Source organism: Phacochoerus africanus, chromosome 14 (assembly GCF_016906955.1).
Source record: "Phacochoerus africanus isolate WHEZ1 chromosome 14, ROS_Pafr_v1, whole genome shotgun sequence".
In the NCBI taxonomy this organism is placed as follows: domain Eukaryota; kingdom Metazoa; phylum Chordata; class Mammalia; order Artiodactyla; family Suidae; genus Phacochoerus; species Phacochoerus africanus.
Genome location: NC_062557.1, coordinates 27,567,833 through 27,582,326, shown reverse-complemented (window position 1 = coordinate 27,582,326; position 14,494 = coordinate 27,567,833). Strand labels below are relative to the sequence as shown.

Here is a 14,494-nt window from a genome sequence, read left to right as displayed (position 1 = left end):
AACCTTTTCAGTAATGAGAAACACTTACCTTTGATAGGGGAAATTATTACCACAATATTTAATATGTGGTAAAGAATAGAGTCTATGGACAATTCTTGAAGTAACATGTAAACCTTCTGAAAATTAATCTTTTTTAAATCTTTAAGAGTTTTACAACTTTAAAAGCAGATGCTTACAATAGACTTGGAGATTAATAAACCCATCCTTATAAATGAAAACTCTTTCTAGAATGATGCTTTTGAGAAATTCAAGGTGATAGCTAACAAAATCAGACCTAAGAAAAGTTTTCTCAGAATGCTCCTGTGCGGCAGGTTCAGCCCCTGGCCCAGGAACTTCTACGTGCCATCGGTGTGGCCAAAAAAGAAAATTTTTCTTGGGACTTCCCGTGATGACTCAGTGGGTTAAGAACCCAACTAGTATCCTTGAAGATGTCGGTTCAATCCCTGGCCTCGCTCAGGGAGTTAAGGATCTGGCGTTGTCGTGAGCTGTGGTGTAGGTCGCAGACGTTGGTCGCATCTTGTGTTGCTGTGGCTGTGGTGTAGGCCAGCAGCTCCAGCTCTGATTCAACCCCTAGCCTGGGAACCTCCATATGCCACAGGTGCGGCCCTAAAAAGCAAAAAAAAAAAAAAAAAAAAAAGCTAACTCTGATTTTTTTTTTTTAATCTTTTTTCCCCCAACATAGGAAACCACAGATTTTTTTTCTTCATGAAACTTGTGGAATATTTTGCTCTGAGATATGGTTATTTTTATTTAAAGATTTTTTTTTAAGTAAAAAGTACATTCAAGGATTAAAATTAAAACAGATTTTTCCAACTAACTTGCCATATGTTCAAGGATCCCCTGTGGCATATGGAAGTTGATTGAACCTGAACCACAGCAGTAACCTGAACCACTGCAGTGACAGCCCTGGATCCTTAACCATCTGTGCCACAAGGAAAATCCAGCCCTTATCTTTTTGATCATAGATGTTTGTTTATAATTTCTTCAGTGAGGAACCTAACTTCTAGCAGCCAGTGCAGTGGTTCTTTGGTTTCCTCCGCATAAAAAACCCATATCAGCCTCACAGTAGTGATAACCATCAGGCCCCTAACCCTCTCTTTCATATTATAGACATAAGCCTCCTACAGTCCCAGAATTGTTTTGCCACCCAGCTGCTTACCATGTTTGATCACTAAGCTTTCTCTAAGGCTGAGTAGTACAGGCCACTTTGGCCTGTCTTTTCACATTTTATTAGATAAGACTTTGAGATATCAGGATTTTTTTTCCATAATGTGTGGAATTTCAGAACATTTTTTATTACTTAGTAACCGTGTGATGTATGTTTTTTAGATCTAATTTCTGAGCATTGTATGCACAGATCGCATACCTCCGTTGGTGTAACTCTTACTGGGTTTGTTTGTGGCTTATGGGGTGTAATGATTTTGAATGAATGGGCTAGGGACATGGGAAGAAATGTGAAATTAATAAAGTGGTAATATCACTATCCTAGTTTTTAGTGATAACAGTACTAGATTTCAGGATTAGCTGAAAAACTGGATAGAGCTACAATATGATGTGTCCTTTAACATCTTAGTAGCTCTTAATATTATGACATCATCTCCAATGCCTTTAAATTGTCCTTTGGACATAAAAAAGAACTGTGGACCCACAGTCCCTTATTAGAAATCCTTAAGGCCAGATGTGTTTTGAAATTTAGAATTATTTGGATTTTAGAAAAGAAGTACATTGTTTGTAGCATATATTATATAACATCCCTTGTAGGCTCTGCAGCATTTCCCAAAGCAAAATATGCGTAAATAGTTACATTTAATGGGCTAAATAAAGGTTATAAATAGTATACTAAGTAAGGTCTGGTTTTGTCGCCAAAGTTGTGCCGAAAAAACTTTGAATTTTTGGAATTGAGGATAAGGAATTGTAGTTCTGTGTGCATGAAGAGGCAGTCTTCTTGTAAGAGTACTCTTTGCTCCTTTAATTTTTTTTTCACATTACTCAGCAGCAAGTAGTTTATTACAACCTTTTCACACAAAACTTTATTTACCAAAATAAGAAAGAATTGGGGGGTCCAAAAACTTAAGTCATCCATTGTATGCAGATTTATGTCAGACAGGCTACAAAACCTTCTATTTGGTTTTAAGGTTGTCTACAGATTATTATATTCTGGTTCTGTTGTTTCATCTTTGGTCTTACTGTACCTAAAATCATCCATCAGTGTATTCTTTTGGTAGGGCTTACTTTTTACAGAAATAGATTGGCTTCATTGTCCTAGCTTGTCTTTCGATTAGCTGTGTATGAACATGCTTTATAGCATAACTAGTGCTGTTGAGAAATAAGAGTTATGTTCTGTCAAGAGGATCATTGTATGCAAGTCATCTATCCAATCTGAAAAGCCTTTTTTCCCTCAAGGTTTAATAATTCTAGAGCAGGAAAATCAACACTAATTTCTGTACCATCTTCGGGGCTTTTGTAAGTAGTAGAAAGGTAGAAACTCTCCTGGCATTTTTATCTCCAAGTGTGTGATACATTAGACTCTCGTCTACATGATTGCTGCAAATGATTTTGGTTTGGCAGTTGAGAATTAAATGTGTACTCATAGGAGCTTGGTTTCCAGATCATTTTACATAGGAATACTGTCTGACTTGTATTTATCTTTTTAGTCCTAATTTTGCAAAGCATAATTTCTAATTGATCCTGCCTGGGTCATTTGTAAGGAAAAAAAACACTCTTAAAGAAAACATGTAATTTATAGTCACAAAGCTATGTAAGTATCCTTCAGCTTTCAACCTATTAATGCAGAATGCTTGTTTATTCAATATTCGCAGAGCTTAGATTATTATTTGTTGGTGGTGAAAGCATTGTGTAAGTCTTCGAAGGTTTTTGTGTGCTTATGAAACTCTAATGAAAAGTGTTTTAAAAGCAATTAGATTGCTTACAAACATGCAGGCAACAAATGTTTAAACTTTAGAACTGCTTTTCAGATTAAGAATTATGACTTTCCTGAAAGAGTGGATTATAAACCGAAAGTTAGAGAAGTACATTTCATATCAGTAAAATCCTGCCATGTGTCAAATACATTTATTAAATTGTTTGATTTCTCTCTGAAGGACAGTGTTTGTCTTACATAGGCAGCCACTGACTTTGGCCTGCAAGTAGGGTTTTTAAACCCTCTCTCTTCTAGTGGATTTTCAATCCCCTCAAATTAAAATTTTCCTAAAGGTAATTAGCCAGCTAATTCTCCACACTCAGTGCTCTCTGTAGTTTATTTTGCTTTCTTTTGTTTTCAGTGGAGAGTCAGGATCCAGGAGTTGGACTTGCAGAGACTAGAAATAATCACCTGTCATCCATTCCGCAGCCCACGCACACACACATACATGCCCACCCACCCCTTGGTTTTAGAAATGCAAACCTTGCATAGTTGGCTCTCTTTTCAGAGTACCCTATGCAATGCAGCCTTTCCTAGTTATGATGCACTTTTCTTACCACACATGTAAGTAAAAGCTTACTTTAGTTTGACTTGATATTTAGAGAGGAAGATGCCAAGTGGGAAGAAGCCTGTCAGTTTGTCGAGCCTACCCATGACAGGTGGGCTGCGGAGGAGCTTCTCTGGTGACGAAGAGTTGACTCCTCCTCCATATCGAACCCTTCCAGCACAGACAGCCTCGGAGGCCTTCCCACCTCCCCGCACTAGCCGAGAGTTCAGTCCCAGCCTCAAAACAGGTAATTAATTAGTCCCATCAGCACCTCAGGTACTGCAGAGGGTCAAGGTCTGGGTTCGGGTCGGGGGAGCGAAGGCGGGGGAGAGAAGGCATGGTCTGGCGTGACAGATGCTGGCTCATTAAATTTTTCTTTTTCTTTCAACTGAAAATTTCATTTTCACTAGTTCTTGATAGTCACTTCACTAAGATGAATCATCAGGGAAAGACTTTTATTTTGTTATAAGCCACTTCTGAGCTTCAAATTCAGACAAAGCTATAATTTCAGTTTATGAAATTGCGAGACAACTTATACTATTTCATGGTCTCATTAAAATAGTTGAACATCTTCCATTACAGAATTCTATGTTACTTGACCTGGAGGAGAAATAGGCCATGAGGGATCAATCCGATTAATCAGATCCAGAAATGAGGCTTTGTTCTTAGCATTCCATAGCATCTCATTCAGTAGAAATAATGTGTTTTGTGTTCCTTTGTAATTTTGGTTCTGGTAGTAACATTTACCACAATTTTAGTTGAATAGCATGGACTTGGAAATACAATATCAGTATAATTTGGGTGTTGAATTTGAGCAAAATTCATTTGTGTAATTTTGTGTTTATGTAGGTACAGTGATTTAAGTAAGTGACATTTAGTTGAATTGGTTAGGCCAAGCTGGTAGAGTGTGAGAAAGACTGCCCTTTGTAATTGCTAAGAACAAACATGTTATCATAGAATATCAGAAAGGCTTCAGTTAACGTTTGGTGAGTCTTAGAGATGAGTACAGATCACATAGCTTCAAAGCCAAAGTTGTATCTGCTGTGGCCTGTATTCTGCCGTATCCTAACTATTGCTTTTAAATTAATTTTTTAATCTGACTGGCATTCTTTAAAGTGCCTTCTCTATGTTGAAAATGCTGATGGGACTTAATACCCAGCTCTGTTTTCTTCTCATTGCTCTGTTTGCTAATATTTTTGCATCTGAAGTTGTCATCAGCCTTTTTTTCGAGTATTAAGATGTGTTCTTTAGCTTTTGCCTTATTAAACAGTGTGTTAGGTGATCTTGATCCTTCCTAGTCTGTTTCTCTGAAGATGACTCTCATCTTTATATCTAATAAAATCACTATATATACCTCTTTGTATAAAAAAGTAGATTAGGACTGCAAATCCAAGTTTATTTTCTCTTTAATAGAAATACATTCAGGAGTTCCCGTCGTGGCGCAGTGGTTAACGAATCCGACTAGAAACCATGAGGTTGCGGGTTCAGTCCCTGCCCTTGCTCAGTGGGTTACCGATCCGGCGTTGCCGTGAGCTGTGGTGTAGGTTGCAGACGCGGCTCGGATCCCGAGTTGCTGTGGCTCTGGCGTAGGCCGGTGGCTACAGCTCCGATTGGACCCCTAGCCTGGGAACCTCCATATGCCGCGGGAGCGGCCCAAGAAATAGCAACAACAACAACAACAACAAAAAAAGACAAAAGACAAAAATAAAAAAAAATATTCAAAGTCTATCGAAGGAGCGTTTCAGCTTGTATTATTTCTTTTTATTTGTGTTTATTTATTTATTTTTATTTTGCTTTTTACGGCCACACCTGTGGCATCTGGAGGTTCCCAGGCTAGGGGTCCAGTTGGAGCTACAGCTGCCGGCCTACTCCACAGACATAGGAACATCATATCTGAGCTGCTTCACCCTACACCATAGCTCACAGCAATGCTGGATCCTTAACCCACTGAGCCAGGCCGGGGATCGAACCCTCAACCTTATGGTTCCTAATCGGATCATTTCCACTGCCCCATGACGTGAACTCCTATTTGTCTTTTTAACTTTTTTCTTTTTGTATGTATGTATTATTAGGAAAGTCTTCTGTAACCTAATTAATTATAGGTACTGTGAGCTCCGAATTTCTGTTGGATTTTAGATGTGTTTTCTCATGCATTAGACTGATTTTGAAGGTGTGTGTCATGTTTTGTAAGAGAACTTGACTTTTAGGATTGGCGAAACCCAGGAACTTGGAGTAGACGTACAGGATGGCAACCAGAAGGCCTAAGGGACTTCCTTTCCACGAGTCTGTCGTGTGTGTCTTGATCAGGGGGCGTGTCCTGTGGGACTTAAGTGCGATTTTACTCTGGTGAAACTTTGTAGGGAGTGTGTTGCTGTCTTCACTATCTGAAAGCTGAAGTTTGTGTAGCTATTGAAAAAATTTATTATCTATGGACTTCTAACTAAGAAAATGTGATTTCCGTTGGCTTATCTTCTGAAACGTTAGTGATAAGAGTCAGCAGAGTGCCTTCCTTTTAAAAACAGAGCCAAGAAAATGCATTTTTGTAGAAATTGACATCAGCCACAATCTATTTTATTTTATCCATCATTCATTGAGAACAAGGCTTATAAAGGAGAAATGATTAGCGTGAAGTTACCAAACAGGCTTTATTTTAGATTCCATGAAAACAGTGAAACCTTGCATTAAAACATTCCACATCTGAGTGAATGTTTCACCTTTATCTTGAGTTACTTTTTTTTAAGCACATTGTTTCCATATTTTAGCATGAGTAGAAGTATAATCCAGAACTTGTTATTGTTAGTAAATGTGCATAGTTTCAGGATGTGTTTTAGAATCTCAGCTTATCTCAATTTACCTTTCTTACATTTTAAAAAAAACAAAAAACATCCGTTTGAATGGAACATGTTTGGTCTTGAAGCACAGTAATTCTTTTCTCATTCATTTAGCCATCTGATCATCATATAATAAGATACTGTTTTAATCAACCTTTTATTGTGGGTACTGCACCTTTAATGAAATGTGGGGGGTTATCCTTTTCCATGTCTTAACAATTAATGCATGTTGGTATTAATATCTTCCATTTTATTATATTAAGCAATTTTTTTGTGTCTTTTTAGGGCCGCACCCACGACATATAGAGGTTCCCAGGCTAGGGGATGAATCAGAACTATAGCCGTTGGCCTACGCCACAGTCACAAAAACATCAGATCCAAGCCGTGTCTGCCAGCTATACCACAGCTCATAGCAACACCGGATCCTTAACCCACTGAGGGAGGCCAGGGGTCGAACCCACATCCTCATGGATCCTAGTCAGGTTCGGTAACCATTGAAACACGGTGGTAATTCCCATATTAAGCAATTTTTTTAAAGAATTTTTTTTACAGAATGCAAGCACAGTCACTTTCGCTTTACCTTTCAAAAATCTGATTAGTATCTGTTTTGCTATTATTTGTTGCTTTTTATAGCTTTTTTAGTTTTGATTGATTGATTTTTGCTTTTTAGGGCTGCACCCGTGGCATATGGATGTTCCCAGGCTAGGGGGTGGAATCGGAGCTACAGCTGTCAGCTTACACCGCAGCTCACGGCAATGTCAGATCCGTTTCCACTGAGCCACAACCAGAACTCCTGTTTTGCTATTATACGGATAGTGTATTCACTTTTCTGCCTTTGGGCTATTAAATTTTTTAACACCATTACCAAAACAAGTACCAAAGTAAAACAAAATGAATTCGTATACCTCAAAAGACTATTCTTTAAATTATTAAATAAGATTTCACAGAGCATTATTTTTGAAACTAATCTTTTGTAGCTAAAATCAAGACACAAAGTATTTTTTATTGTTATTTGACTTTAAAAGTGTAGTCATTTTAATATTGTTCCACATGGTGACACTGTCGAGTTTTTGCTTCATGAAAACTTAGTTGGCTTACTCATCTAAATACTCTTTGAGTTTTTTTGTTTTTTGTTTTTTGTCTTTTTGCCATTTCTAGGGCCGCTCCCACGGCATATGGAGGTTCCCAGGCTAGGGGTCGAATCGGAGCTGAAGCCACTGGCCTACGCCAGAGCCACAGCAACGCGGGATCCGAGCCGCATCTGCGACCTACACCACAGCTCACGGCAATGCCGGATCATTAACCCACTGAGCAAGGGCAGGGACCGAACCCGCAACCTCATGGTTCCTAGTCAGATTCGTTAACCACTGCGTCACGACGGGAACTCCACTCTTTGAGTTCTTATTCTTCTCATAAGTTGATGTGGTTTCAGCTGTGTAAGCAGTTCCCAATTTGCATTCCATATATATCTGCATCCTCTCACTCTTGTTATAATGAAAAGATCCACAATAAAGAAAATTTTTTCATCTTTTCCTTCAAACCAGTGCCTGCAGGAAGCAAGCAGTTGGTTACTCTTGGCTGAGTGACCAGCCTGAGAGTTAACACACTGCGCAGGGAGAGGCCTCAGCCTATCCTGCCGGGCTGTAGCAGCCCCCTGGTTCCCACTGTTAACAGTCCTTCAGGAATGCTGGTTTCATGTTACCAAGTCTCTCTACTTTTCAGGGTTTTAAGTGAGATCTCCTGTTTGAGAGTATTCAGTCAAATGTAAAAGAACCACAGGGCAAAGGTGAGAGGGAGAAGCCCAGTTTGTGACCTCTGATTTGGCAGATCTGTGTGCTAGAAAAATTGAAGAAGAAAGTTAGCGTTACTCAGCATGGGATTAGATTCCAGCGAATATGGGAGCATAAAAGGTCACCTGTTCTTTAAATTATTTGAAACTTTACCAACTCAATTTTGGTTAAACAATAGCTTTTTAAGAAACTTGATCACATCTATGAAAGGTTGGTAGTCACTTAGACTAGTGTTTGACATCTAGTTGAGATCATTTTCATTTAAAATGGGAAATGGGAGTTCCTGTTGCCGCTCAGCAGGTTAAGAACCCAGCTAGTATCCATGAGGATGCGGGCTTGATCCCTGGCCTCGCACAGTGGGTTAAGGATCTGGCATTGCTATGTAGATCACAGATCTCTGATCTGGTGTTGCTGTGGCTGCAATATAGGTCGTCAACCGACCCCTACCCTGGAAACTCCCATACGCCATGGGTGTGGCCCTGAAAAGACAAAAATTAAAATTTAAAATAGACAAGTGACTTTTTTGAAGGGAGGAGTGCTATAGGAAGCAGGGGGTAGGCTTCAGGGAAGGGATTCAAGGCAGTCTGAATTTACTGGCTAATTGTGTTGAGGGACAGTAATTTCAGAGAGGTTTATAAAAAGAGATAGGAAAATCTCAGACTTCAAACAGCCTACGTTTTTGCGTAAGACCATTTCTGGGAACAGCAACAAATTCCTCTTTCTCTTGTTTGTTCATGCATTAGAAAGAGCCTTTGTGGCTCAGCGGTAACAAACCCGGCTAATATCCATGAGGACGCTCAGTGAGTTAAGGATCTGTTGTTGCCATGAGCTATGGTGTAGGTTGCAGTTGTGGTTCAGATTCCACACGGCTGTAGCCATGGTGTAGGCTGGCAGCTGCAGCTCTGATTTGACCCCTAGCCTGGGAACCTCCATGTGCCGCAGGTGTGGCCCTAAAAAAAAAAAAGCCCTTCTGTCACTAAAAATTCTGACTACCATGACTTCAGTGGCTACCAAGAAACCTAATCCCCATTGACAGTACTGGAAACTGAAAATCAGTTGTCCATAAAAATGAAGATCTATTGGAACATGTTCATAAATTGAGGACTGCCTATACTGTCATTTGCTCTCATTAAAAAAAGTCATCGGACGAGAACTCAGACAGGCAGTACTACTGTCAAGTTAGCTGTTTACGTTGCTGATGCCAGTCAATTTTTATGTTACCTAAAATGATTACTTAATTTTTGTCTATTTTAAACAAGTCAAGGTGTTTAATATAAGATTATTTGTTTTTTATGACTATGTAATTATATATTTGCATGATATTTATATTGTAGATAATATATTTTATGGTTTTTTGGGGTTTTTTTTTTGCCATTTCTTGGGCCGCTCCCGCGGCATATGGAGGTTCCCAGGCTAGGGGTCAAATCGGAGCTGTAGCCACCGGCCTACGTCAGAGCCACAGCAACTCGGGATCCGAGCCATGTCTGCAACCTACACCACAGCTCACAGCAACACCACATCCTTAACCCACTGAGCAAAGCCAGGGATCGAACCCGCAACCTCATGGTTCCTAGTCGGATTCGTTAACCACTGAGCCACGATGGGAACTCCTAATACTTTTAAATTATCAGATTTATGTCTTTTTTTTTGTCTTTTTTTGTCTTTTTGCTATTTCTTTGGGCCGCTCTCGCGGCATATGGAGGTTCCCAGGCTAGGGGTCAAATCGGAGCTGTAGCCACTGGCCTATGCCAGAGCCATAGCAACGCGGGATCCGAGCTGCGTCTGCAACCTACACATATCACGGCAACGCCGGATCGTTAACCCACTGAGCAAGGGCAGGGACCGAACCCGCAATCATGGTTCCTAGTCAGATTCATTAACCACTGCGCCACGACGGGAACTCCTGTTTTTTTTTTCTGAAGGGAGTCTTTTTAATAAAAGTACTCCTTGAGATAATGTATTAAAGTCATATTTATTGTGTTACTGCTTATAAGTTCAGAGCCATCAAAGAAATTCATCATTGTTTATGGAGACATTGACGTAAAAGTGAATACTTAATCATGAGAAAAATTCTAATTATTCTAGTCAGATCAGTGATCACTGTTACCCTGAGTATTTCATTAACAGTGTCCATTCTGCAGTATTGAGTATGCAGTGTTGTTTCTCTTTGGAACTTGCCTTAACTGCACATACACTTTGAAAATAACATTAAATACTTCTCCTTCAGGGGGTTAATTTTAAGAGTTATTGAAGGCATGAAGAGGTCTTACTAAATGAAAAGCTGGTGGAACATGAAGATTAAAAACAATCTGAATATTCCAGAAATTCTTAATAACATCTCGTACGTTTATCTCTTTTTTTGCAGTGACTACATTGCAACTGAAGGAGGAGTTGATAGATGGAGAGGATTATAATTTCCTCCAAGGAGCATCTGATCAGGAGAGCAATGGCTCTGCCAACTTCTACATCAAACAAGAGCCCTGAGGTGGCTCAGAAACTGTGGGTGGGAGGGAAAGAATTTTACACAGGACTGATTTATAATCAATCCAGCTGTACAGTGGGGCTATTCTACTGGGACATTTTGCTAAACATAGAAAATTTCAGTTCCAGATTTTTCAAGTGGGTAGGGAAACTATTTTAGCCGTGGGGGGAAATTTTTCAATTTATAAAGATGGACAATTTTTGTGTTGTATTTGAAGCTTTTGAAAGAATTTTGTAATATTTTCCAAGTTTGGATTTATGTGCATTGTTAACAAGAACTGAAATTCTAACTTTTTTGGTAAGATTAAAGTTTAGGTAGCAGGATTGAAGGAAATGATTTAAGAAGGATATAGTTGTAAATGCAAATGAACTGTCATTACAAATGAACCTTTTTGGTACCTGTTGGGAGACTTTGGGATTTCAGAAGTTAGGCCAGTCACATCTCCAGCTTCCTCTGCTGCAGAATATGCAACTGAACCCTGCCCCCTCGGAGGGCTCATCACCACATAGATCATGGAAGGGTAATTAATTCTGCTTGTTGGCATTTTATTGCAGCCCATTTTAAATATTTGTACAGAAATGTTCTTCTTTCTGTGAAATTTTATTTGGAGTTCTGTATGAAACTGGAAGAACTCTGGATACTTTTATATGTTCTCTCTTAATTAAAAAATGAGTAAAATTATCCTAACACTAAAGTGTTAAACTGGAATGGTTGACAAGATACATACAAGATCTCAGTCTACATGTTGAGGGGTTGGGGAAACTGTAATATTGTCCTTAGTTTATTTTATTTTCCTTATTAAAAAAAAAAATACCCCACAAAAGAGATTCTGATCAGTTCTCTGCCACTTGCCACCATCTGTGAGATAATACTTGGTATAACCACACCCCAAAACACATGTTCTGTATTACCAGGAGAATCAAATTAAGTTGCTTAAAGCCAAAATAACTTTAGATTTCAAAATCATTCCAGCTCTGCTTTTAACTATTCTGGATTTGTTAGAAAGCTAATTTGAAAGAGAATTTAATTTTCTTAAAATTCCGTATATATATATATAGTATGAATTTTCTTTAATTATATTCAGAATTAATTTTAACAATAGTAATTCATTTGGACCATTTTGAACATTCCCTATTTTAAAACTAACATAGCCTCCTTTTAAAAAAGGATATAAGGGTAAATTTGTGAAAGGTTTGCTCTCTGCATTTTTCTGACTTTCTGAGTTGTGACTGAATGAGAGAGCTTTAGCATTTACCAGTGAGGTTCATAAACTAAACTCTCAGGAATTAATTGCATCTGTTCTAGAAGTGCTTCTGGGTCTTAGCCTGGCCTCCTCAGAGTGGTAATGTTGACCATCTCCTCTGGAATGTAGGTAGGGCTAATTAGAAATTAATCAAAATGATTAACCTCTACAGTCCTTCAGCCTACGGAATGCTTTAAAAAATGTTAATGGAAAGCCCCAGGAGACCATTTTAGGTAAGGTTTTTTGTTTGAATTTTAAAATGCATAGAACATTAAAAACCAGCAATTTATTTTCTAAAATATTGCTCTACTTTTGGGAATAATAGCATTGGTAATATGCACAGGTTTACCTCATTCTATGCAAGAGGGGTTAATATCATAAGGTTTTGTAGTTGCTACTGGAAGTAAAATTTGTTACTTTATAGTGTAAGAATGTATGGAATCGCATGTCAACATTTCTTAATACTGACTCTTTAGGGGCATAAAATGCAGATCATATCAACGCCAAGTTGATTCTCATGTGTCAAATATATGTGAATTCAACTGTTAAATTACTGGATATTTATCTTAAACGTTACTGAGAGGGACCTACTGTAAATGTGACATCCTCACACTTCCCAAATCTTTAACTTTTAAGAATCTTCCCGTACACTTAAAGCCTGGAAGACTTCCAAAGCAAGGGTTACAAAGTCTTTATTCTCAGGCTTAGTGAATTAAACCCAGGACTCTGATTTCATGCGATGAGCACAAGCAGCCAGTTGTATCAAGTGCTCTAACAATACCCTGGGCTTAGGGGCTCTACGGGGAACTGAATAAACCAGGAGGGATTTGATTTAGAGCCTGGTAATTAGCTCTGTGAAATGCTCAGTTGTAGCCAGGTTTTATAAGCTTCCAGTTCTACAGCAAAGCCAGGCTCTGAGTGTTTTCAAATTTCCCACGTACTTATGAAGTGTTCCTGTCTTAATCCCATGACCAACAGTTAAAGGTTGGTAAGACTTCTACCATCTAAACACAACATAAAGCCCTCTTCATTGCTCCGACTCTAACTCCTACTGCCGATGAACAGAAAATGAGTTGATGCAGAGGAGATTTATGTCTTAGCAGCAACTCCGAGCATACAACTCAGCCCCATTCTCTCTTACGGTTCAAACGTACTGCTGACCTTTGGTTTGTTTTTGTTTTTTTCCTGTTAGGATTATTTGGGAATTTTTGGTAGTTTAAACCCTTTAACCTTTTCCTTGCTGTGTATGAGGAAAGCTAAAGCTGTTATCAACTTCTTCTACGGATACTAACACGGGTTTTCAGTGTTTGTTTGTTTTTATTATTATTAATTTTGCGTGATGTGAATACCCTCTCCCATCAATATTTGTATTATGGTGCTATATATTTGGTAATGATCCTTTACTATTGGGAAGGGATTTTAAAAATACTGTGATTAAACTGGGTTTCTTCCTTTGATTTTCATACTTTAAATATTAAAGCCACAGTCATTTATACAAAAGAAAAGCGTCTGTCCCTGGGCAAATCTTTTGAGGACAGAGGTCAAAGTAAACTGCATAAGGTTTTTACATCATTTCTGTATGTATTTGATATATAGATCAATATCTGTACAAATTTAATCTTTTATTTTCTTGGTAACTTGTGATCATTGAGAAAGCATTTGAGACTTTCTCATGAAATGTATATATATAATGGCGTGAAAAATTCCTTCAGAGAAATTTATGTTCCTTTCATTTTTACCAAATTACCAATTTTCAGCATGGATGTGGAAAGCATTAAAATTATAACTTTGTGTACAAGATGAAAATAATTCACTAAATTTGCCCTTTTTTACACAAAATAAAACATTAAAGTTAAGTTGTATGTGAGCAGTTCTTTAATATGCTTTGGTGGTATTGAGGGGTTCCTTTTTTTATTCAAAACATGGAGTGCCTTGGAGTTCCTGTCATGGCTCAGCAGAAATGAATCTGACGAGTGTCTACGAGGACGCAGGTTCGATCCTTGGCCTCGCTCAGTAGGTTAAGGATCCAGCATTCCTGTGAGCTGTGGTGTAGGTCACAGATGTGGCTCTGGTCTGGCGTTGCTGTGGTGTAGGCCAGCGGCTACAGCTCTGATTCAACCCCTAGCCTGGGAACCTCCATGTGCCGAGGGTGCAGCCCTAAAAAGCAAAATATTGAGTGCCTTTTATAAGTAATCTAAGGCCCTTGTAAAAGATCAGCTCCTCAGTTCCTCCCTCACAGAAGCTGTGCTTTCACAAGGTAAAGCCAGCATGAGTGAGAAGGAATTTAACTACTGGCTGACAAGGGAGGAAGAGAATATGGATGGGTAATTTAGCCATGGTTGCGTTTGAGCCAGGATCTCACATAGAGGGAATAAGGCAAAACCTACAGCAGGAGTGAGTGTGGCGCACTTGTGGGGAAATTAAATCACCTTGTTAGATAGAACATGGTGTTTCAGGGTTGGCATGCCTGCTAGGGGACTTTTTTTTTTCTTTTTTTCTTTTTTTCTTCAGTTCCATTAACCTCCACAACAAAGTTCATAGGATGTAAATGAATTAGTCCAGCTTGCTCTTGCTATTTACATTGAGGGAATGCACAGACAACTGATGTGGGCAATTATTCAGCTTTGACTGTAGAAGCAGTTTGTAGAGAATTTTTATGGGTGTTAGTAATGAGATGGGCT

General features: G+C 38.7%; 1 protein-coding gene across 17 annotated transcripts in view; it reads left to right on the top strand.

Moving 5' to 3' along the window:
- The window catches only part of MBTD1 (mbt domain containing 1), a 73,761-nt gene extending 60,092 nt beyond the window's left edge, over positions 1 to 13,669 (top strand). For 15 of the 17 annotated variants that reach the window (XM_047759174.1, XM_047759172.1, XM_047759170.1 and 12 more), the window contains 2 exons: positions 3,523 to 3,714; positions 10,454 to 13,669. In XM_047759174.1, the coding sequence (XP_047615130.1) occupies positions 3,523 to 3,714; positions 10,454 to 10,572 (311 nt within the window). In that variant the 3' untranslated portion in view covers positions 10,573 to 13,669. The remainder of the gene's footprint in view (positions 1 to 3,522; positions 3,715 to 10,453) is intronic. The other 2 variants (XM_047759176.1, XM_047759177.1) reach the window with 1 other exon arrangement.
- The last annotated feature ends 825 nt before the right edge of the window (positions 13,670 to 14,494 follow it).